We start from the raw sequence: 19,420 nt of genomic DNA on the forward strand, positions 1-19,420 counted from the left end.
CTAAACAAATGCAACTTTCCTTCAACTTCCGGGTTAATATCAACGCTATCGACGCTATCTGTAGCAATGACATTGTACCAAACACTAGAGAAGTCAGTACGCCGAGTGGCTTATACTATGTTAGTTCACATGCTTTGAGGTGTCAGGAAGCTTGGACATTATCGTCAGTATGTCGTCCTCCACTACAGGTTTCCCGGGCGAGCGGCAGCACCAACCGGCGCAGGTAAAACATGGAGATAAACACGCACTAATTTAGATGCTAACACGTTAGCTTACGGTAGCTGGCAGTGACTTTGGATGAACTGCACGCGCAGTTTTATGGAGAGGGGTGTGTGCTTTGTTGCCCTCCGTTTTAATTTCAGTAATTTGAAGATGGATACGTTTGCGTGGATTTCTATGACTTCTAGCGGCTGTTAACTAACGGTAAGGTGTTTGCGTTAACCTGCAGACGCCGCTGAACATTGACTACATCCCCACAGAAGAAGAGAGGAGAGTGTTGAGAGAGTGCAACCAGGAGAGCTTTTTTTACAGGTGTAAGTGTCCCGTGCACGCCAGCTTGATGGTTTAGGATGTGAAAATGTTGTTTGTTGTGACTCCGTCGTGTTTACACTGACATCATTATGATTTCTCCACAGCGGTGCCCTTCTCTGTGATCAGCATGGCTATCACTCAAGCCCTAGTGGCCAGAGGTAATGTTGTTCATACTGTGGAGCAGGGGTGTCAAACCCAGTTTACACAGTGGGCCACATTCAGAGCAGTCCAATCTGGTCTTCAATAGGACAGATCAGCCATACGTATTATAAAGTGTTCCTCTTTCTTTCACTCTGAAGACATAAGAGAAGTCTTATGAAAACAATTTATAAAGAAAAGATGTGGGAGTGAATCAGCGTGTCACTTTGGTCTTAAATGTTTAGAAAGAAATGTTACTTTGTTTTTTATTTTACAGATAAATTTGATTGATTTTTACCACAAAACATTGATTTCTAAAGAACATAGTGGAAAAACTTGAACTTCTGCTAATTAATGGGGTATTAACAATAATTTAAAAAAAATCTATAATTATAGATAGATACTTTACTAATCCCACACTGTGGAAATTCCCTTGTTACAAGGGTCAGAAAGAAAAAGTAAATTAGACATTATATTTATACACAAGTATTTTTAGATGGTGTTTTTCCTGTGTCTACATTGTACACTCTGACTGCTGTTGGGATGAAGGACTTGCGATAGTGCTCGTTCCTACACAGTGTCTGTAACAGTTTACTGCTGAAGGACCTGCTCAGGGCATCCACAGTCTCATGCAGGGGGTAAGAGGTGTTGTCCATAATGAACATTAGCATGGTCAACTTCCTGCTCTCACCCACCTCCTCTATGGAGTCTTGGGGACTGGCAAGGACAGAGCTGTTGATGGGTTGCTGATATTTCTGTTTGTAAGATGGCTCTAAAACTGACAGAAAGCACAGTGAAATGTTGAAATTTATGCTCTCCTTTGTAATTTTCACATTCTCTAAAGCATCCAGAGGGGCGAGATCATTCTGGCACCAGGGCCATGTGTTTAACATCCCTGCTGTACTGGAATCAGCACAATATCAGTTAAATGAACATTGTCACATGTTGATACTCAAGTTAACATGAATGTGTTAAATTTGCAGGGGCTCTGTCTGCATCTCCAAGATTTGGATCTTTACCCAAAGTTGCCTGTAAGTTTATAAGTGTTAAATATGTGGGACATACACACACTTGCCCTGTATTTACTGAGTAGAATAAGAAAAACCTCTCTGTTAAGCTCAGTTTGTGTTGTTTTCTCATTTTTATTTATTTTTTGACTGTGTTTGACCCTACAGTTGCTGGTTTCTGTGGCTACCTGGCTGGAAAACTGTCATATATGAAAACATGTCAGGAAAAATTCAAGAGGCTGGAGAACTCTCCTCTTGGAGAGATTATCAGACAGAAGTCAGGCCTGCCTCCACTGAAGCGAGTATCACATACACTTAATTAAATGCTGGCCTGTTGAGATTAACTGTCAGCAGCATTGCCTTTAGCATTTTGTCCCCTTCTTTACAGATCCCAGGGTCCTCAGTCAGAGTTGGGTGACCCAGACTCTCAGTCTTTTGAACCCATATTCCAGCCTGCAGAAGCCTCGAGCCACACCTACAGCAAAGATTATGGCTATGGCTACAGTCCAGACCCACCAGCACAAATGGACAGAGGAGATGACTTTAGTGCTCCAGGTATTCCAAACGGGCAGTATGTGGGTTATTCACAATTGAGTTCTCCACAGTAGCACACCAAAAGAAAGTCCTGGGGCCAAAGCTTCCTGTTCTCTTTTTTTGCAAGGAGTTTGTGGCTCCCACTAGCCATCTTCAGTTAATTTTCCACGAGTGTGAATATTGTATTGATAAAGTGCTCTCTGAATTTTGCTTGCAGCAAGAATAGAAAAGTGCTACCAGTGAAAAGGAAAGACCTTTTCTTTCCTTTTCACTTGTTACAGTTAGGTGGTCATCAAAGTCCAGCATTTACTAGTTTTTCTTGTTCGGCATACATCTGAAATTACCTTTTTTTTAAAAACAAAACAAGAGCTGGTTGCACAAATTTGAATTTACTTTGGATGTTCTCTAATCCACACAGGCTCAAAAATATATACACATATCTCCCCTGATATTTTGTTATATGTCCTTTAGCAAGTTGCACCTTAGCCATATGCTTCTGGTAGTCATCAACAGGCTTCTGGCATAATGCTGGCTGGATTTCTTGATTAATTTAAATCGGTTGATTTTGTGGTACAGGTCTGACTTTTTAAGCATACTCCAAAGTTTTTTAATAGACTTTAAGATGTAAGCTTTCTGAAGGCAACTCCAGCTTAATGGCAACCTGCTTTATCTATTGCAAAGTCAGTTTTAAAGTACTGAGATCATTGTCCTGTTGGAACACTCAGTTGTGTCCAAGTTTCAATCGTTTGTCTGCTGATTTGAGGTGAATTTGAAGAATTAGGAGGTAGCTGCGTCCAGATGAACAAAATCAACTGTTTTGAGATTTCAGATTTCCTTACGTGGATTATTGAGCATGCATTAAGACGTGGCCCTTCTTCGTTATTCTTTCCACTTTGTATAATGTACCACTGGCACCAAAACAGCTGCAGAACATAAACTACCACCCCCATGCTTGATGATACAGTGTTCTTGGGTTTAAAAGTCTCCCCTTCACACCTCCAAACATACCTCTTTGCAAAATACTATTTTTAATTTTTAATCCTCTCATTCTAAAAAGTAATCAGTGTATAAAGCATCAAACTACTTTTTTGCAAATGTTATATTGTAACTTGTATTCTTAGTGAGATTAAGCATGTAAGTTGCAAAAGGTGTCCACTGAATTCACAGACTGAGTTATATTAATCATCCAAACATTTCAACAAAACTTTCCAGTAGAAATGAACTATTTTTTTTAAAATCCCATCTTTTGCCCTGTAAATTTCAGTCCAGTCATATGTGGAAGAGGAGGAGCCCAAGAGGAAGTCTATCCTCTATGAGGACCTGAGGCTCAAAAACAGAGAGAACTATGAGGTCACACTCACTCAGAAAGCTGACGCGTTGCTCAAAACACCACCTGCAAAAGAGCCAGAAAGACCCAAGAAAGATGGTAGGTGGTTACTGCTAAGGCATATATAGAACTTGATATATACTTTTTTTTCCTTCCTTGGCCAAACTAGATGGAAGATAACCAACATTATAGAACTGTATGTTTGTGTCTCTAAAGTGGTGTCTTACAGAGGTTCAAAGTTAGCTGTTAAAGGAGTTGCTTCATAGTCTATAATTCTGACAATGTCTGTAAGTTAGCATTAAATGACACAATAATTAAATTATATCAACAGCTGAGAGAAAAAAAATCTTATAGAATTCAAGGAAGTAAAATGTACAAAACCAAATGTCTGGAAGTCCATCAAAGAAGAAAATCTTATTTAGTCGTGGCAGCAGAATCTTATTCCTGTGATGTGCCTGCATCTATATTGTGAACAAGCAGAGGAGCAACTGGCATGGAAACAAATAGTAGGGAGGGAGAAATGTTACATCATTACTGCCTTTTATTATAATTCAAGATGCAGTGTGGATTGCACCTTACAGGAGGACTAGGATAATTTCCTTAAGAAATGGTGGTGGATAGATAGAGGTAGATTTGCAAGTACAGCCTGTCTTTTAAGTAATTTGTAAAATAATTTGCATTTCTCCTTCTGTCTCTGTACAGTGAAGAAGAACATCTATGGAGACGCTTGGGAGGAATGAGTCCTTTGGTGAAAATAAGATGCGATCAGTATTCGAGTGTCACTGATTGTACAGGACACGGGCTTTTCAGTGGTTACTTTTCATGATGTACAAGATTATGATAATTTTGTCTTTTAAGTATTAATAAAACCAAACAGTTTCAGGTCTTGGTGCTCTGTATTTTCGCACTAATGTGAATTTATCAAAAATTTTCTATTAACTAGGATAAAGGCAAAGGTTCAAAACAAAAAACCCTGGAGGTGCATTTGACTTGTTTGAACTTGCATCCAGAGTTTAAGACGCTTTCCTAACCTGCAGTTGTTACAATGATTTAAGCACTGTTGTAATTGCATCATGTTTAATACCATGGTGTAAGTACAACAGTGAGTTTAGTAGTGAAAGAGAAACTTCTGTTTTACTCATCACAGAGGCCTTTAATTTAGGCGTAAACATGACAACTTAACTTGCAGAGAAATGGACCAAAACCACAAAGGAAACCACTCTAAACCTAATCAGTGAAATTTGTTTGGACTGTTTGTCTAGATGCAACACAGGAAGTGGAGTACATCCTGCTGACACCAAATTCAGATAATCAGACAAAAAAAGAAAAATAGAAAGATACAGTGCTTAGCAATTTTACTAGACCACCAACTAGCGTAAGGATTACGCAGCAGCTCCCATAAATTAATAGCACTGGCATAAAAATCATATTTGGTGTTATTTGGTTATTCCACCAGTATGTGCAAACACTATTAATCAAAATATATTTAATGCTAAAATATAGTTATCCATGAATTTTCAAATGTACTATTTTACAAAAACTGGTAAAGCACATTACTGCTTTCTTGATGCCAAATTGCAATTATTTACATGCATTTTTTACCATGAATAGTTGGTAAGTTGAAGTTGGTGGTCTAATAAAATAAAATAAGTTTTTTAATACTACCATAAAAAGATTGGAATATTTTAAGAAATACTGGGAAAACATGACTGCTCCAACAACACTGCACGCTGGTTATTAGTCATTTTTCTTATGGGTTGACCATGCAGTTAATACAGCCCTATTAGGGTCTGTATTGTTACTTCTGTGCATCAATTCTGGTTTCCAATTTATAAGAAAGAGATTAGGTTTTTATTTAATTTTTAATTAGTAGGAATAAAAATATAGAAAATTAGAATTTTTAAAAATGACAAGTCACCAGAAATATTTGAACTTTCAAAAAAAAAACTATACTTAATTATACAAGCAGGCCGAAACACAATCAGTGCTGAGATGCTGCAGGATCTTATAGATGATAAAAACTGAGTAGCTTTTATAGGATAAGCCTTCATAAGTGGATCCTTGCCAAGGCAAACTCATCTGAAAACATCTACTGTTGTAACAGGGATCCTCCGCTCTTATGGCCATGGCTATGACTGTGACCGTGGCCATGGCTGTGACTGTGGTTGCAGCTGTGGTCGAAACTCTGTGGTGAAAAGTGTCCAGAGCTGTGTCCTGCGATATGTCCATGAAGAATGAGAGGTGGTGTGGGACTCGCCTGGTGTGGCCAGCCTTCATAAGTCATGGCAGCAGTGTTGGCAGTGGGTAATGGAGCATAAGCCTGCACTGGGTAAGACCCAGGTGTGGGATTGATCTGTGGAAGCAAGGTCTTCTTCCTGTCCTCGGAGGAAGCCGGGATGAACATATCACCGCTGACGCTCCTGAACAGCCTGAAAGGCAACAACTTCTCCAGAACTCCAGCCTTGGCCTCAGACATGTCCAGAAAAGAGACCCATCCTTTACCATACATCACCCCAACCAGGATGGCAATCACATTACAGGGCAGCACACAGTGAGGGACCAGAGCAGTGGTGATGACAAGGAACACCCAAGGAAGGGCCATAGTGGGAAAACTCACTCCACATAGAAAGGCTTTAGTCATCTTTGTGTGCATGGTAGTTATAGCCACAGAGGCAAGAGTGACGGGAACCAAACCCTCAGTGTGACTCTGGAAGCCGTCCTCCTGCAGGAGATCCATGAAGCTGTAAAACAAGCCTATGATCGAGGACAGCAGGAGGAACAGAAAGAGGAAACGGACCGTCCCCACACCTTTCTCCAAGCTCCCGCTGAGAAACACCAAAGTTGTGATGTTCAGAAGAAGCTGAGCAAAGGTTCGGTGGTAAAAGGGAAACATCAGGATGCAGTATAGGTGTCCGTTTTGAAAAACACTTGCGCCGATGCTGAAGATGCCTTGTTTTAAGCTCAAACATGTTTGGATTGCAAATAAAACACACGATATGATGCTCACTGTGACAATCCCGCTGGTGAAAGCTGGAACAATATCTTTGATAATTTTGCAGATCATCTTAATATGCTCAGTGAGAGCCATTTTATCATCCAACTCAGGATATCCACGATTAATGAGCTAAATAGAAGTTGAGCAAGACTTGCCGAACTGCTTCGTCGATGTCTTCACTTCCTAAAGAGGAAGAAGTGCCATTTCCGGGATGTTTCGAGCCGAAGGCTTCTGTAACCTTCTCAGGATGTTTCCTTTTTGATGGATAAAAATAGTGTGCAGTCTGTGCTGCAATATATCGATAAAAAGCACACCAAATTAACTTACTGTACAAACATCTAGCTAGGTATGAATCAGAGAGGCTAGCATGGGTAATAAGAAAACCTCTCGGTAAACCTTTCAAAATAAGTTTCCCTCTAATTTATTTTAGTAAAAAACATGTATGTTCTAATATTTAACCAACGACATTCAAGTCATATTTTGAAAAAGACTTTGCTCAGCTTCCGGTTTTAACTGCCCATCCTCTAGCTATCATTCACACCTCTGCGCCTTCTGCTCAAAGTGAAGAGATGTACTTTTTTCTTTACCACAAGTATTTGTACAGGTTTAAGATACTTCAATAATCTTCATATAACAACATGCAAGACTCCTAAATAGTTGGGAGATTGAGTATGCATGATTCAGTATGCATCAAGACACCATATTAGACTGTGAAACACCGACTGAAAAGCTCAATAGTTTATAAAGGTTTTTAAAATGACATAAAACTGTTAGTGATTAAATGCTACAGTCAATAATTATGAAAACTATAAATAATAATAACTCAGTTCAAAGAGCATGAAGGAAACTTAATGCAATACTTTAGTTCTCCTTTTGTTTTACTGAGCAAGTGAGACTTAAATATTTTTTGCCATTTGAACCTCTCACACGCATCAGTGCGTCAAATTGTGATAACTCTGATTTTTTTTAATAAAATGTGCTGTGGAATATCAGTATCACTAGACAGCAGTAAATGTCATTCCACAGATAGATGCCTTCAAAAACATCTATCTATGGAATGACCTGGGATTTTTACAGATATTCATCTTCCTGTGTTAGTACATTGCAGAGAGCTGTAATTGAATACTTGTTTACAAATATTTCTCGAATTAGTTTTACATATTTTATATATTGTTATTTAATATAGTGCCCTTCGTTGTTAACTGTGAATTGTGCTGTTCTTGGTATTTTTCTGTACATCTGTACATTCCTCAATTACACCTCTACGAAAAGTGCATCCAAACAAAATGGATTGCTATCATATTTTATTTTATTTTATTTTATTTAACAAAAAGTACATATAAGAATTACACGCGACACCAAAGCCTTGTTTTGTGTGCTTGTTAAAAAAAAAAGTCTGAAAAGAAGTCTGTCCCTCTTCCGGTGTCGTACGGTTACTGCGGCGGATGTTGATGTTTTGTTTCAGAGCTCTCAGAACGATGTGAAACTGTATCGTCTCCGGGACTGCTCGATATTTTTGTGGCCGTCTTCCCGATACCCTTTGTCCCATTTCTCTGTAAGGTTTCGCTGTTTGTCGGCATCGTGTCTCTCCCGGTGTCTGTCCCGGGAAGCGCGAGGCCGAGTCGTGCGATGATGGAGGACTTTGATGAGATCTACGAAGAGGAGGAGGAGGAAGAGGAGGACGAGGACAGGGCCGCGGAAGAACAGCTCCTTAAGTACGCTCCGGACCCGGTAGTGGTGCGAGGATCCGGTCACGTAACTGTGTAAGGAACTGACAGAGCTCACGGGGGGTCTACAAAACAGTTTAACGTTACTGTAAAATGCGGCGGCTAACACAGCTTTCCGTGGGTAACCGGTGGCTAGCTGCGTTAGCTGCCGCTGTCTGGCTTAGCATAGCATAGCCTAGCTAGTTAGCTTCTAACTTAGCAGCAAGCTAACTAACCGAGAAGTGAATGATCGGGTCTAGCTTCAGACAAATTTGACCTTTCTTGAGATTTTTTTTTATTGTAGCTATTGTCAAGTTGTGACAACGTGTTTCCATCACTGGTTTCATTTTTCTGAAGTTAAGTACAGACTTCCAGAGCTGTTTATACCGATCATTACAACACAAGACAGTACTGTGTCCGTAAATAGGTATTCTCACAATTAAAGCTAGTAATAATTAACCTATCCACATCTTGAGTAAAGAAATTGTATTCTTAAGTAGTTGATTGTACTGAGAGTAGAGCTTTTTTCCAAACAAGTATACGCTTAACTTGTTTTTTCCGCTTATCTTACCTTGTCTCTTCAAAAAAAAAAAAGGAAGAGTATCAAGCGTACAAATACTAAGAATAAAGACGGGAAAGGGATAAAGGTTGCAGTTTGTTAAAGTTTTGTGCCTTGAATGGATAAATATACCTCCGTATTTCAGCCAATTTACATTTGTGGATTTAAAAGTTGGGTTTTTGTTTTTTTTAAATGACCAGTTTAGTTGGGTGGAAATGAGCTTACAGTTGAGTTACCTCCAAACATAAATCTGTGTCCTAACTGATTTGGGGAGTTTAACCTACTGGTACTGTTTCTTAATTTAACAGTGCCTCACATTCATTCTCACAGTGTTTTACACTACGCTGCTCTTTGCGTTGAACATTAGATTTGTTTGTGTAATTCAAAATAAACAGTGACAGAAACTAAATAAGCAGGTCTGTGTGATAGTACACAGATGTATGGGATGTTTGAACTGTGTATTATATATTATCTTTGAATGTTTTAGATGAATTATAAAATAATTATTTTTGTTCTGATAAAGTAAATAGCTTCTCTTTGCTGTGGGTCTCAGAATGATGTTGTGATGTAATTTTTAATATCTGCACTAAAAGTATATTAAATCTCTAATAGTGGTTCATGTCTGATACAGTTTCATCTTTAATGTTGTAAGTAAAAATGTAATTTTTTACCTACTTTCAGGTTTGGACTCAGTAATAAATTCGAGTCAGAATTTCCTTCAGCACTTACAGGAAAGGTGAGTGTGTTGTTTTTATTGAAAGCAAACCATGACCGTGGGATTTAGATCAGAATCAACATGTAGTGCGTCATTTAAATTAATTTCTTTCCTCTTTTTTTTTTTTTTTGTACGAAATACAGATATTTGATGCACATTTAATGGTGCTAAAAGTGTGAATATACTTACTTTTAATAATAAAAGTAATACTGTGTGCTTCCCTTAGGTGGCACCAGAGGAATTCAAAGCCAGTATCAATCGTGTGAACAGCTGCCTAAGAAAGACACTCCCGGTGAATGTGCGGTGGCTTCTGTGTGGTTGTCTTTGCTGCTGTTGCACACTGGGCTTCAGTTTGTGGCCCGTCATCTGCCTCAGCAAAAGGGTGAGATGCCCATTCACTTCGTCCCACAGTTTGAAAATGTTACGCAGAGAATCTACCACATTTGCTGCAGCATCACAGTGAACACAACAAAAAATGTTGTGCACTAAGTTGATATGAGACCGTTTTTTCACAACAGTATCATCTAATATCTTTTTCCAGACAAGAAGATCTATAGAGAAACTTTTGGAGTGGGAAAACAGCAGACTTTACCACAAGGTAAGCAATGAAGGCATCATTTGATATGCGTGGGTTGATGAAACTTCTCTAATCTTCTATAATCACTGTTTCTGTGTAGTTGTGTTTGCATTGGAGACTAAGCAAAAGGAAGTGTGAAACCAACAACATGATGGAATATGTAAGTATTAGCTCTTTTCAGTGGTGCAATTATCCCAGTACAGTTAATGAAAGTGTACTAGGTGTTACACCCACTACCAGATTGCGTTAAAAAGCTGCTGATTTTAACTCAAAAGGTACTATTTTAGATGATAAATTGTGCCGAGGGTTGGTTTCTGGTTGTTCGTGTAGTTACAGGTTTATCGCTGCACCATGGAAAAGTATCATATCTCCAACCTTTTTGAGCGCAGCTGTTAGGCAGTTATTGTATCTGCAGTGTATGCTTGCGTGTCTTTGATCGATTAGTGTAGCGCATTGTTGCTCAGTTAGTCCAAAAAAAAGGGGTAAAAAAACAACAACTTTTGAATTAAATTCATCTTGTTGAAACATCCCTGACTCACTACTTAGAGCCTTTTGTTCTATTCCCTGCAGGTAATCCTAATAGAATTCCTACCTAAGGTCCCGATCTTCAGACCGGACTAGCCTGACTACAGCTGATCTGAAACTTCTTCTGCTGCCTGCCGCTGTCACAGAATCATGATGGCTGTAAAGTTCCCAAATTATTACAGTTCCTTAAATACTCCAGCATTTATGTTGACATTTATTCTCCCTGTTTTCTCTTGGATCCATTCCCTATAACATATCTACAGCCTTGTTTACAAATCCAGCAGCCCCATACTTTTTTTTTGGGGGGGGGGGGGGGGACATCAACATTGAACCTTGGCCAGTTGGGCAAACCTATATCAGCCTATGGGATGTGAGGGGAGAACCAGCCGTGGACAATTTTCTTGATCTTTGGAACTATACCTGGAGACTAGACTCTCAAATTGAGTTCTGGGAGCCACGACTGGAAATTTGTCATTTTTATGTTTCCTAACCGAAGCACATGGCACAGACAGACCATGATTAAAAAATATATCAATCAATAAAACACTTTCATATGTTACACCACCAACTTCACCTGCAAAAAGTACACGCCAGTGCATTTGTAACAGTTGGTTTGGTGCTTTCGATTTGTTAAAGGCAGAGGAAGCAACGCAACACTGAACTTCAAAAGAGCCTTCATCCAAATCGACGCTGTAGCGGAACGTGGGGGTCCTGCGGGAACATGTTGGGCCAGTGGCAAAAACAGCTGAACTCAATGTCACTATTCAAATACCAGGCATCCTCTGGCCTCTTTTCACGTCACTTCACTGTGCATCAACCTAACCCAGTGACAATCACACACTTTGACTGTACTGTATGAATGTGTCTTTATGCTACACAGGTTACGTGGAACAGTTTGTTTTAAACGTGTGTCCAGGTGGTGGGCTGACTCTTGAAGAGATGGCCACCGGTGTTAAAGAAAAGCTTGTTTTTTTTGTTTTCTTGTTCTTTGTTTCTATTATTTGAAGGTTTGTTTTCTGTTTTGTTGAAAGAAAAGATGGACAATGTTCGCAAAACTTTTATGTGTGTCAAACATAAGCAAAAAAAAAAACCAAAAAACAAAATTGGACAAATCAAACACAGGATACTCTTCTTTGGTAATGGAAAAAAAATACTTCAATCTTTTAGTTTAAGTAATTTATAAATGTGAGCGTGCATTGATGAAATAAGCATCTTTTGTGTAACTGCAAAGGAATGCCTTGGTTGTTTTATTTCTCTCTGGGGTCTTGTGTCGTGACTAAAGCACACAATCGCTTACATAAGAGAGGCCAAGTAAAGGTGTTGATTATCTGCTGACCTTGGCTTACTCGTATCTAAAGGATGTGTATGTGTACAAGGCAGATATTCTGTTTTAGATGTAAACTTGCTCGAGAGGAGCATAAAGAATAAGAGTTCCACCTTGTGAGGTGTTATGTGGTACAAGTGATCTGTGTCATGAAGCAGGATTTGGGCGTTCAATATAGTATGGGGAAACTCAAACAATCAACAAGGAAATGAAGCAGGTCTAATATGTGTAAAGAAGTTATCAGCCCTACTCTGTTCTATGAGGCGTTTTTGTCTTCCAGTGAGTTGTTGTGGTTTTCTGTCCTGAAGCGTTACTGCTTTGGTTCACTGTCACCGATCAGTCTGGTCTGAACCAGTTGTTTTCAGAAACAAAGCTCAGACTCTACACAGTCTGCTAATATGTAAACATGCCGCTCTTTTCCAGCAGAAGTTAGTGAACACCAGTAACAGACCTCAAAGGGAAGTAACAAAATGCACTCCGTATAGTAGTAAAGTGTGTCTAATTTGATTGCAGTTTTTCCAAAGACTTCTATAGAACCTGAACTCTTTTTTTGTTTATTTTTTTTTAATCACAACTGAGTGCAAGTATTGGCTCTTCCACATTGGCTTCATTTTTTTTCAGGTCTTGGAGCCATGTCCATTTTTTATATCATCTATAGTTGTCAGCTAGTCTGACAAGCAAGGGGCATTTATAGGCCATATTTAGCAGAAATAACTGCTAAATAATAGGCAGTTATTATTTTTCACATAAATCCATTAAAAGCACCCCAAAAAGGTTTGAGTGCCGCAAACATGGTTAAAAGGTCTTTTGGAGCCTGCCTCAGGTGGTCATAGGAGCTGCAGCCGGTGGCAGTTCAATGTTAGCAGGATTTTTCAGCCCCAGAGAAGTCCACTTTGTTATAAAATGTTGATTATGAAGCCTTGTTTCTGAGTGAGTTATTTAGCCTGTAATCCTACTTCATGATGGTTACTTCAACAAATGTTTCCATGTCACAGATCACAACATGAAGCACATCACATATCTTGCATATGTTTGACATTGACAAAGAGAGGAACAGATGGAAATCTGAAAGAAGGCCTTTTTGAGTAGATTGCATAATTGTCTTTCCCTGCTCCACACACCTTTGTGAAAGCATAAGAAGACTATGAGGTTATGTATGTCAAGAATTTGAGCTAAGCCACTTAGTTTTTGTTCACTGAGGTCTGGTGATTGCATGGATCACACTCAGGGGATTGCACTAGATTTTGAAAAGCCCCAAAATGTAGCAAAATCTCACTGTTACACCAGGGTGTCGCATATAGTACACGCGTCACACGTTACTTTGAGTAACTGCTAAACGATGCATTTGAAGATTTGGAAATATCCCTGAGAAGAAAAAAAAAAAGAATAACCTTTATAACATTTCTGTGGTCTTCCTATTTAGAAAGTGAAGGAAGCACATACACCAACAAAAAACAGATTTAGACTTTTTATGTTAAAAGACCCAAATTCACTTGCTGGTTTGCCTGTCGGTTCATCTGTCATTTTTCTATACTTTGAACTGTTCTGTGTAAAGCGAGGCATAGGGCCGTATGCATATTTGTGGTGTGTGTGCATGATGTTTGCAGAAGCAAATGTTCCGATGTAGATCTGACTGTGATGAAATCCTGCACAAAAAATGAGTCTTTTTTATATAATCTTGAGTGGTCGTATGTGTGCGTGTGTGTCTGAGAGACAGAAAATGTATATACATGACTCATGAGCAGATGTATGTAAAGGAATAAACTTAATTAAACAAAGGTATGGACATTCTTGTTTTCAACTCATTTTTTTATTATAATAAGCGCTGACAGGCATCTTTGTAAGGTACACCTGTCCACCTGCTCTTTCATTCTAATCAGCCAATCAAATGACAGCAACTCCATTTATTTAAGCATGAAGACGCAAGATAACCTGCTGAAGCTCAAATCGGAACATCAGAATGGGTAAGAAAAAAAGAGCTAAGACAGTTGATTTGAGTAACATTTAACATAGCATGGATCTAGGGTTTACAGAGAGTGGTCAGACAAAGAGATCAAGTAGGCTTTAGATTTAGAAAATGTGTTAACACCAGAGGTCAGAGAAGAATGGCTTAGTGACATTTATGACTACTTCAGTCTTCCTTGAATAGACTACTTTGGACCATGTCTAAAATGGTCTTCATTCCACTCTCAGTGAAAAACTTATCAAATAGGTTGAGATCATCGGGTGTTATGCTCCTCAAGGTCAGAGCAATAGTCTTTGTTCCTGGGCTGAGCGCTGGATCTGGGCAAAACCCTGCGAGAAGACATTTGTAAATAAAGTTAATTCATAAATTTGATTAATCTATGACCTTATCAAACATGGCGGTTACAAAAATATAAAGAGTATAAAGATAATATTAGATCGAAGAAGTAACATTCAGTTCAACTGCAGTTTCTAGGTTTTCATATTATATAAAGGTTTATACCTTTTTCTGAATCCAAGATAGCAGGTGGTTGTAGGTTCAGACACTCTGCCTGCTTTGTAAACTCTTCCAGCTCAGCAGCAGACACTTTAACTCTCCTACCTGGGAGACAGAAAAAGTAGACTGAAGGAATCATGATATTGAAGGAGAATTTGTGGCCATGAGCACATGAGCAAGGCCACCTCTGAATGGCTTTTAAAATCTATTCATGCTTGAAAATCCAATCCAGTGCAGCTGAATTGAAGGGATTCTACATAGTAGAGTGTTTGTTTGTTTTTCATTCTTCCACAGCGATGTGAAAGACTCATTGCCAATCATTGCAAACCCTTGATTTCAGTTCTTGCTAACCAGTTATTAGGTTTAGGGACAATTTCCTTTTCACACAGTGCCATGTAAATGAAATATTCCTTTAAGAACTGTGTTTTCTATTTGCTTGGGTTATCTTTGTCTAATCTAAAAATGTATTTGATGATCTGAAATATCTAAGTGTGACTAATATATAAAATAGAGAGAAACCAGGAAGGGTGCAAATACATTCTCACAGCACTGCACGTTTTTAGATGTTTTATTCTTTTTTTAAAAAAAAACATTTCTAAATATGCCTTTAACTGGCAAGTGTTATTTGTAACTGGTATTTCAAAGGGCAGTTTTCCGATTTATTAAGCCGTAGAACAGTGGAAACCACTGTTCAATGATTAGTCATTGTTTTATTTTGGAAATTAGTGGTCGGCGTCTCATAAAAAATACTTAAGTACTTTGACATTACATTATTTAGTGTGTCATTGTTCTTACTCAGGAGATGGAGAGCTTTGACTGCAGTTCTTCCAATGGTGTCATTTGAGAAGATAACAAGGCAGTCAGGACAGCCAGTATTCAGCAGGACAGCAGAAGATTGGTTATTGTGCACTGTGGACAGATGACAGATGATGGCCACGCTTCATATTCTTTTAGCATTGGTAAGGGTAATACACACCAATCGATATATACTAAAAGTGTTGTGGCAATGCTAGGTCCAAAGTCTAAATCTGGTCATCGAATGTTTGTTCCCTCACTAATACTCACCCAAACGGTTGTTAACCAAAGTCATGTTGGTTTTCAGTGTGAAACACTTGCCCATCCTTTTAAAAGATAAAATTAAAGAGATTTCTAAATTCACATTACTTGAAAACAGTATCAGTTCAGGCAAGGCTTTATCATTTTTATTACATTTTTTGAATGTAGAGATTATTGAACGTATTAGCCTCAGTGGCAGCAGTGGTGTTCATCCAGGCGGTCTCCACAAGCATCTTCGTCAGCATTTTGAATTGAGGTATGCCTGTGCTCGCTGCTATTTGTGTCCATTTTCCCACCAGCTGAAACAGATGGTGTATAATATACAGGGGGTAAAATAAGTATTGAAAACATCACCAGATTTCTCACTACATACATTTCTAAAGGTGCTATTGACATAAAATTCTCACAAGATGTCAGTAACAATCCAGCCAGTCCACACATGCAAAGAAATCAAACCATAGATGTTATGTGTAATAATGAGAAATGAAAGAAGGAAAAAGTATTGAACACGCTTACTGAAATTGTATTTAATTCAATTCAATTCAATTCAATTCAATTCAATTTTATTTATATAGCGCCAAATCACAACAAAAGTCGCCTCAAGGCGCTTCATAGATACAGAGAAAAACCCAACAATCATATGACCCCCTATGAGCAAGCACTTTGGCGACAGTGGGAAGGAAAAACTCCCTTTTAACAGGAAGAAACCTCCGGCAGAACCAGGCTCAGGGAGGGGCGGCCATCTGCTGCGACCGGTTGGGGTGAGAGAAGGAAGACAGGATAAAAGACATGCTGTGGAAGAGAGACAGAGGTTAATAACAGATATGATTCAACACAGAGAGGTCTATTAATACATAGAGAGCGAGTAAGGTGACTGGAAAGGAAAAACTCAATGCATCATGGGAATCCCCCGGCAGCCTACATCTATTGCAGCATAACTAAGGGAGGATTCAGGGTCACCTGGTCCAGCCCTAACTATATGCTTTAGCAAAAAGGAAAGTTTTAAGCCTAATCTTAAAAGTAGAGATAGTGTCTGTCTCCCGAATCCAAACTGGAAGCTGGTTCCACAGAAGAGGGGCCTGAAAACTGAAGGCTCTCCCTCCCATTCTACTTTTAAATACTCTAGGAACAACAAGTAGGCCTGCAGAGCGAGAGCGAAGTGCTCTAATAGGGTGATATGGTACCACAAGGTCATTAAGATAAGATGGGGCCTGATTATTTAAGACCTTGTATGTGAGGAGCAGGATTTTGAATTCAATTCTGGATTTAACAGGAAGCCAATGAAGGGAAGCCAAAACAGGAGAAATATGCTCTCTCTTTCTAGTCCCTGTCAGTACTCTTGCTGCAGCATTTTGGATTAGCTGAAGGCTTTTCAGTGAGTTTTTTGGACATCCTGATAATAATGAATTGCAGTAGTCCAGCCTGGAAGTAATAAATGCATGAACTAGTTTTTCAGCGTCACTCTGAGACAGGATATTTCTAATTTTAGAGATGTTGCGCAAATGGAAGAACGCAGTCTTACATATTTAATACTTCATGCAAAAGCCTTTGTTGGTAATGACAACTTCAAGACGCCTCCTAGCTGCAGGCATCGATCAGGTGTGATTTTGGTTCATTCTTCTGCACAAATGGTCTTCAAATTCTGAACGTTCTGTGAGCCCTGCTATGAACTCTAAACTTCAATTATATCTATAGATTTTCCATTAGATTCAGGACAGGTGATTGGCTGTCATTCTAGCAGCTTCTTTGGCTTTGTGTTTGGGATCATCGTCTTGCTGAAAGGTCCGTCCTCATTTCATCTTCAGCATCCTGGTAGATGCTAGCAGAACATTTTTCTATTCATCTTCCTCCATTTATATGAAACATTCCAGTGCCACATGACGAAAAACAGCCCCATACTTTGATGTTCCCAACTCCAAACTTCACTGCTGGTATAGTGTTTTTGGGGTGATATGCAGTGCCTTTTGACCTCCAGACATGGCATGTATTATAGCATCAGTTCAGTTTTGGTCTCTACTGACCAGAGTATATTCTGCCAGTATTTCTTGTCTAAATGTTGTTCAGCAAACTTTAAACGTGCTTTAGCATGCTTTTTCTTCAGCAATGGAGTCTTGTATGGTGAGCGTGCATACAGGCCACAGCAGTTGAGCTGATTCCACGTCTTTTTGTAGCTCTTCGCAAGTGCTCCTTTGCTTTTGACAACTCTTCTGATAATTCTTTTCACTCCCCTGTCTGAAAACTGGTGGGGAGCAGCTGGTCCTGGCCGGTTTATGGTGAAATTATTTTCTCTCCCGCCCCAACAGTGGTCACTGGAACCTTCAGATCCAACATAACCGTTCTGGTTATGTTGGATCTGAAAAGTACTAGGTTTAAAACACATGGGGATCAGGCTTTTCAGGCACTGGCACCAAGGCTGTGGAAGTCCCTGCTGTTGTCTTTACGCTGTCTAGACTCCACTGACTCCTTTAAAAAGCAGCTGAAGACAATTTTATACAAACAAGCTTTTAATTAAATTTTTCACTGTTTCACTATATAAATAAAATTTACTTACTTGCTACTTACTAGTTTTGTAATTCTGATGGATTGGTTTTATCCATCATGAGATGTTTCTTGTGTGACACCTTGGTAATGAGACAACTTTTTATAGGCCATCAGTTAGAATAGAACCAGCTAACATTAATTTGCACTAGGTGGCAGGGTTGCTTTGTAATTGCTGATAGATTTCAGCTGGTGTTTTGACGTTCCATGCCTTTTTGCACCTTCCTTTCTATATGTTCAATACTTTTCCTCTTATTATAACACATAGCTTAATTTATGGATATCAATGGTTTGATTTCTTTGTATGTGTGGACTGGATGGGTGGTTACCCACATCGGGTGTGAATTTCATGTAAATTTGGTGGCATGTTCAAAACTTATTTTACTCAGCGTATATGTGCAGAAAGTGATAAGTGAAAGGTGAGATAAGAGAGAGTCTGACCTGATTTCCGTGGATTTCACGAGGCTGGATTAGATTCTCACAGCTTGTTACAGGAGCTGAGTGTCCAAGAGACAGAAGACCGAGCACAGTTACAGCAACGTGAACAAACTCCATCATGGCTCATCTGCTGATAGTGTGGCTTCAGACTCTGAAGTGTGTTCTGGACATACGAGACTCAGCCCAGTTTAGGTGAAGTATTGCTCAATTGTTTACTTATGTGTTGTAATTGTACTTAGAAGAACATAACAGAAATATTTACTCTGTGGCAGTACAGTCAGGGGGGTTATTTAAATGTGTTGCGACACTGGTAGAGCAGGTCATCTACTTATCGGAAGGTTGGAGGTTCGAATCCTGGCTTCTCCCAGTCTGCATGCCAAATATCCTTGGGCAAGATACTAACCCCATATTACTCTCCGATGCATCCATCGGAGAATGAACGGGTGTGTGAATGTTAGTTAGAAAGCACCAATTTATTTTCCCTGGAACATTCTCTCACAGTCTGTTCTCTAAAACCTAAAAGAGGAATTATGGATTGGATCAACTGGTCCCTAAATGCAATTGACACCCCTTTCTCAACGAGAAGTTTGGGCTTGGGTGAGCCTGAGTGCTGAAGATATCTACCTATTCGGAACCATGGTAACAGGGTTCTTGCTGATCGGAGTTGGCTTGGCCCTGACTTATCGAAGAATTAAGAAAGCGGAAACCGGCTGTTCAAACCCCCACAAGGCTGCCCGCTGGGATTGGAACGATGGGAGAGGCGTGAGTTTCTCAAAATGGGCTCATTGAGTCAGCACGGATAAGATCTTGGAGAGGCTACGGCTGCTGTGAATACTCAGAATAAGATTTCTGACTGCAGACTGGATACATCTCAGAAGGGCTAGCCCGGAATAACATCTCTGGGCACAAATTGGATGACATCTCGGGGAGGCACACTGCCGTGAGTTCTCAGAAATTGGCTCCTTGACCACAAGAAATGACAACATCAC

The 19,420-nt window shown here is 39.4% G+C and overlaps 4 protein-coding genes and 1 long non-coding RNA gene across 6 annotated transcripts in view; 2 read left to right on the top strand and 3 right to left on the bottom strand.

Moving 5' to 3' along the window:
- Window positions 1–26: 26 nt before the first annotated feature.
- Window positions 27–4,419, top strand: LOC146516794 (OCIA domain-containing protein 1). Its single transcript, XM_085162686.1, has 8 exons — window positions 27–223; window positions 449–533; window positions 636–689; window positions 1,653–1,700; window positions 1,845–1,974; window positions 2,065–2,231; window positions 3,475–3,636; window positions 4,240–4,419. The coding sequence occupies exons 1-8, from the start codon at window positions 170–172 to the stop codon at window positions 4,275–4,277; spliced, it is 738 nt and encodes a 245-aa protein (XP_085018812.1). The 5' UTR covers window positions 27–169; the 3' UTR covers window positions 4,278–4,419.
- rhbdd2 (rhomboid domain containing 2) lies at window positions 1,792–6,925 on the bottom strand. Its single transcript, XM_085162685.1, has one exon. The coding sequence runs from the start codon at window positions 6,623–6,625 to the stop codon at window positions 5,627–5,629; it is 999 nt and encodes a 332-aa protein (XP_085018811.1). The 5' UTR covers window positions 6,626–6,925; the 3' UTR covers window positions 1,792–5,626.
- A 1,023-nt stretch (window positions 6,926–7,948) lies between these two features.
- On the top strand, window positions 7,949–11,844 carry chic2 (cysteine-rich hydrophobic domain 2). 2 transcript variants are annotated; one of them, XM_085162691.1, is made up of 6 exons: window positions 7,949–8,247; window positions 9,479–9,533; window positions 9,739–9,894; window positions 10,054–10,110; window positions 10,190–10,249; window positions 10,660–11,844. In XM_085162691.1, the coding sequence occupies exons 1-6, from the start codon at window positions 8,162–8,164 to the stop codon at window positions 10,708–10,710; spliced, it is 465 nt and encodes a 154-aa protein (XP_085018817.1). In that variant the 5' UTR covers window positions 7,949–8,161; the 3' UTR covers window positions 10,711–11,844. The 2 variants fall into 2 exon arrangements, with proteins under 2 accessions (XP_085018817.1, XP_085018816.1); XM_085162690.1 differs by having other exon boundaries at window positions 7,951–8,295.
- On the bottom strand, window positions 10,920–18,594 carry LOC146516797 (uncharacterized). The gene is made up of 6 exons (XM_085162688.1): window positions 18,435–18,594; window positions 15,609–15,754; window positions 15,465–15,520; window positions 15,195–15,308; window positions 14,406–14,504; window positions 10,920–14,233 (listed from the first exon to the last, which is right to left on the bottom strand). The coding sequence occupies exons 1-6, from the start codon at window positions 18,549–18,551 to the stop codon at window positions 14,070–14,072; spliced, it is 696 nt and encodes a 231-aa protein (XP_085018814.1). The 5' UTR covers window positions 18,552–18,594; the 3' UTR covers window positions 10,920–14,069.
- Window positions 10,920–19,420, bottom strand: part of LOC146516798 (uncharacterized) — a 36,430-nt gene continuing 27,929 nt past the window's right edge. Inside the window, exon 2 of the long non-coding RNA XR_014874535.1 lies at window positions 10,920–13,739. This is a non-coding gene — a long non-coding RNA (uncharacterized LOC146516798). The remainder of the gene's footprint in view (window positions 13,740–19,420) is intronic.

Source organism: Neolamprologus multifasciatus, chromosome 6, assembly GCF_963576455.1.
Source record: "Neolamprologus multifasciatus chromosome 6, fNeoMul1.2, whole genome shotgun sequence".
In the NCBI taxonomy this organism is placed as follows: domain Eukaryota; kingdom Metazoa; phylum Chordata; class Actinopteri; order Cichliformes; family Cichlidae; genus Neolamprologus; species Neolamprologus multifasciatus.

Excerpts from the sequence above, each read along its gene's own strand:
- LOC146516794 (XM_085162686.1), top strand. The coding sequence starts at position 170 with ATGTCGTCCTCCACTACAGGTTTCCCGGGCGAGCGGCAGCACCAACCG. Across the intron at positions 534-635 it reads GGAGAGCTTTTTTTACAGGT|CGGTGCCCTTCTCTGTGATC; the intron begins GTAAGTGTCCCG and ends ATTTCTCCACAG. Across the intron at positions 1,701-1,844 it reads ATCTTTACCCAAAGTTGCCT|TTGCTGGTTTCTGTGGCTAC; the intron begins GTAAGTTTATAA and ends TTGACCCTACAG.
- rhbdd2 (XM_085162685.1), bottom strand. The coding sequence starts at position 6,625 with ATGGCTCTCACTGAGCATATTAAGATGATCTGCAAAATTATCAAAGAT.
- chic2 (XM_085162690.1), top strand. The coding sequence starts at position 8,162 with ATGATGGAGGACTTTGATGAGATCTACGAAGAGGAGGAGGAGGAAGAG. Across the intron at positions 10,111-10,189 it reads ACAGCAGACTTTACCACAAG|TTGTGTTTGCATTGGAGACT; the intron begins GTAAGCAATGAA and ends GTTTCTGTGTAG. Across the intron at positions 10,250-10,659 it reads CCAACAACATGATGGAATAT|GTAATCCTAATAGAATTCCT; the intron begins GTAAGTATTAGC and ends TATTCCCTGCAG.
- LOC146516797 (XM_085162688.1), bottom strand. The coding sequence starts at position 18,551 with ATGATGGAGTTTGTTCACGTTGCTGTAACTGTGCTCGGTCTTCTGTCT. Across the intron at positions 15,521-15,608 it reads AATCTCTACATTCAAAAAAT|GATGGGCAAGTGTTTCACAC; the intron begins GTAATAAAAATG and ends ATCTTTTAAAAG. Across the intron at positions 14,234-14,405 it reads TATCTTGGATTCAGAAAAAG|GGTTTTGCCCAGATCCAGCG; the intron begins GTATAAACCTTT and ends GTCTTCTCGCAG.